General features: G+C 25.1%; 1 protein-coding gene across 1 annotated transcript in view; it reads left to right on the top strand.

Moving 5' to 3' along the window:
• Nucleotides 1–2700, top strand: part of Rps27-2 (ribosomal protein S27-2) — a 5474-nt gene extending 2774 nt beyond the window's left edge. The window contains exons 3-4 of the mRNA NM_001135945.1: nucleotides 938–1048; nucleotides 2595–2700. Coding sequence (NP_001129417.1) covers nucleotides 938–1048; nucleotides 2595–2620 — 137 coding nt within the window. The 3' untranslated portion in view covers nucleotides 2621–2700. The remainder of the gene's footprint in view (nucleotides 1–937; nucleotides 1049–2594) is intronic.
• Nucleotides 2701–4156: the final 1456 nt, after the last annotated feature.

The following is a 4156-nucleotide window of genomic DNA, read 5'->3' on the forward strand; positions in this document are numbered from 1 at the left end:
TGTAATTCAAAAACGAATAACTGTAAATACATGAAAATTTCACTGAATGTTTACATTAGCATTTTCTAAATACCATACAATTTTGAAAATATTTTGACTCTTTTTGAGCTGTTTACAGACATTTTCAGTTTTCAATTTTTTAGTTTTTTTTTCTATGAATATCAATAAAGTTTTATCTGTTGGGCCAAAAAGTGTAAAAATTTAATACAAGGCTCCTGATATATTGTTACAATAGCAATTGAAAAATATTAAAAATACATAGGCACAATTTTTTTTTATAAGCATTTAAAGATCGAATTTTGACGAAATTACATATTAAAAACCTAGAATAACTATTTTAGTTATTTTGTTGTGATTGTATAATATTATTCTTGGGTATACTTGAAACTTCTAAAGTATACTATTATATATCTATGATAGTATCACGGTTTGTTGTTGATGTATAACGCGTCATAAGTACCTAATAGATATTATGATATGATTAATTTGGAATTTATTATAGGTACCTATTATAGGTCAATTTTTTTTTTAATACCATATATAATAGTATGTCTTATACCTAGACTGACATACCGTCTCTGCTCAGAATCGTTTTTCTTATACAATGATATTATATCATTGAATTCAAATTTAATACCATCCATTATACAGTGACCCACTTGTAACCTACTGTACAGCAGAGCAAAATCCACTTACCCACCTTTTTTTTTTTTTTTTCGTTTTATTAATTGTTTTTGTTTTTTGTTTTTTTCTGTTGAATAACATTTTTTAAAAATGTTTTCCATTCCTGCTAAAATCTAAATATAATTGTAGAGTGGCAAAACACGGTAGAGCGCATACTGCAGTCGCAATGTTGCCGATAGAGCGCATACGACAAGATAGCCTTATGTTTTACTTAAATGAAATTTCTTATATATTTTCATAATTATATTTCTAGGTTGCTACAAGATTAAAACCGTTTTTAGTCATGTTCAAGAGAAAGTGAGATGTGACGGTTGTCTAATAGTACTTTGCAGACCAACTGGAGGCAAAGGAAAATTGTCTGATGGTAATTAGTTATATTATTTAATTTAATTTAATATGTTTTATGTATGCAATTAAAAAAAAATGTTTAATCTGTTAGTTTGTACTATTGTTTTTGCACTGTGTCTAGATGCCAGACCATGGTATGTGAGATAATGCATGCTCAACCATGGTTTGTAAAATAAGGTACGCCCAGACCAGTGTCAACACTTACATCCACTAATTAACAGAATATAATTATGTACTATTTTGGCATATACTATATATGTCTTAGATAATTTTACACTCGTATAGTGTATTATGTATTTGATTTTGTAATATCAACTTGAAACTATATAATAAAAAAATTTAAATAAAATATTATTCCATTAGGTACATAAATAAATGTGCGTAGGTACGTACCACAACTTTTGATATTTAAAATGTTTAACAAATATTTTTTTCAAACAAACTACAGGATTCTCTATTACATTTTCATTCTTTTTAGCCGATAAAAACAAATTTTACCAACATAATATTATACAATAAAAACTAAAACTTCAAAAATGTAATTTTGTTTAAAAATAATAGTATTTAAGTAACCATGTAATGTTTAATTTTCTACTTTTTTTTACTTACATGATAATAACAGAAATAAACAGAAAAAATTGTCACCTGTCTTACATTTGTATATCCAATATATATATGCAATTTGCGAAATTAATGCTAAAAATATCACTGTTGACACAATACAAAAAAGTTCAAATTTTAAAATATTCAACTATTTTAATGATGGTTATTTAATATGGTGAATAACAAGTAAATTCTGAACATGGACCACACAGAATACGATGACAGTGTAATTGTACCTTGTATTCTTTATAATGATTATGAAATATAGTTCATTATAATATAAAGTATAAAATTATACATGGTAAAATGCCATATAAATGTTGGTCAAGATTGTTTTTCTCTGCAAAAAGATTGAAATTCAGAAAATATAATGCATTGTAAAAAAAAAATGAATTATTTAATATTTAGTATTTATTAAATATATTATATACTATACTAGCATAATATAATAATATGATCTAAGATATATAGTATATTTAAGTTGTTGACACCGGTACCTTATTTTACAAACCATGGTCAGGCGTATTTTATTTTATCTACTATGGTCGGACATTGAGACACAGTGTCATTTTTAAGAGAATAATAGTTCAATGTTTGTTTTCTATTTGATAGGTACTTAAAATTTGAATGGGTTTTATCTGTGTGTATATTTTATTTTTATGATATTTCATTTTTTTGCAATATGAGAGCATTATTAAATTGTAATATTTTACATGCTCAGCTTTCAGTAAACATTGAAATATTGTAACAATTCAATGTACAAACACTGATAGTATTTCTAATTTTTAGTTTCACTTTAATATTAAAGCATGAAAGTATAAGATTGATTCTGTTGAAATGCAAATTTGGTATGTTAGATTTGCATTAGCCATAGGGAGAAAACAAATAATGTGTTATAGTTCTGACATCCTCTTAAATATACATTTTTGATGACTAATGAACCTTTATTTTATTTACAGGATGTTCATATCGAAAGAAACACTAAAGAACTATTTGTATTTAATTCGAAATTAATATTAAATTGATTGATATTTTCATAATTAAAATTATATTTTATTAACATTATTTTGTGTATTTTTATTTTTTTAGTAACTGATTTTAATACAAAATCAGGCCTGGATGATCTGGCGAGATAGGTACCAAGAAAAAACTTAGTAGGCCTAACTCTAAATCTGGACCTGTAGAAAGATACATTACAAATTATAAATAGTATCATTTTAATATAAATAATATTAATTATTAGTTGTGTACCTAATAGGATACTTATTTTCTCTCGTGATTACTTATAATATAATAATTTTTAGTAATATATTACTTATTTATAATATTTTTTAATAATACATAATACACTTTATATTTAAAATAACTTCAAATATTATTTCTGTTGTTATTAAAACCACTTACATCATCTACTACTAAACTACTTACAAGAATATAATATTGCTGTTGAGTTTCAAAAATGGTAGGTGCATACAATAAGATAGCCAAAAATAAAACACTATTAAAGACCAAAAAAGTACCAATGGTACCAGGTGCACAGAAAAAAAATAAGTTGCTCTGATGTATTGGAGGTGGTGAGTGTATGTAAGTAGGTCAGTTTAATTTATGTGGTAAATTTGAATTCAATGATAAATAATTCAAATTGATTTTGAGCGTTGACTGTTTGTAATGATTTAAGAATTAAGATTATGTTATATTTATATTGCTATTAGTACTTATAAGATATTTATAGTTATTAAGTAGGTTGGACTAGATTTTGTGAAAAATAATAGTTTTATTATATTATTTTATAGACTATAGCTGCTATACCTTTAAGTCAATCTGGAAAATGGTATGAATAGGTTCAGTGAAAAATATAGTATACAATTAATCTAATTATTTTGAAATTAACATTGTGTTTAGAGAATGATAATTTAAGACATTTAAGTACTTAACAGGATGTTACTCAGATATTTGTTGTCTCCGTCTTACAAGTGTGTAATATAGCAAATTTACGATCAACAGATCACGTTAGCTCTGTTAGTTTAAAAATTTGAGTGAATCTACTTATAATGAAACATAATGATTCGAAACATTATCTGTGTTTGTATGTGAGTTTCTTAGGATAATTCAGTTTTTAAGTGATAGTTACTATAACTGTTAAGCGCATATTTAATTTACGCCATTTTATATACGCTTAACTTTCGTATATGTATAACAATCATAAAAAACCCATAGACAAACATAGATAATATTCTTACCATCAAGTTTCATAATAGGTCGATGTCCTACTACTGTACTTGTAAGACGGAGACAACATATGGCCGTGTAGCGTTTTCTTAATAGTTAATGAAGAATATTTCAAAATCGTACAATTAATATAATTTGAATGATAATTAATAACAAAATATTCAATATTGTTAAAGGATAAATTGTTATTATATACGTTTAAACATCCAAAGTCTTGAAAAAAGCTCCACTAAACTTTTGTTTTCACTAAAAATGACCCATGAGAATCTTATGATACATTTTTAAACCTTTT

This window comes from Acyrthosiphon pisum, chromosome A1, assembly GCF_005508785.2.
Source record: "Acyrthosiphon pisum isolate AL4f chromosome A1, pea_aphid_22Mar2018_4r6ur, whole genome shotgun sequence".
Taxonomy (NCBI): Eukaryota; Metazoa; Arthropoda; class Insecta; order Hemiptera; family Aphididae; genus Acyrthosiphon; species Acyrthosiphon pisum.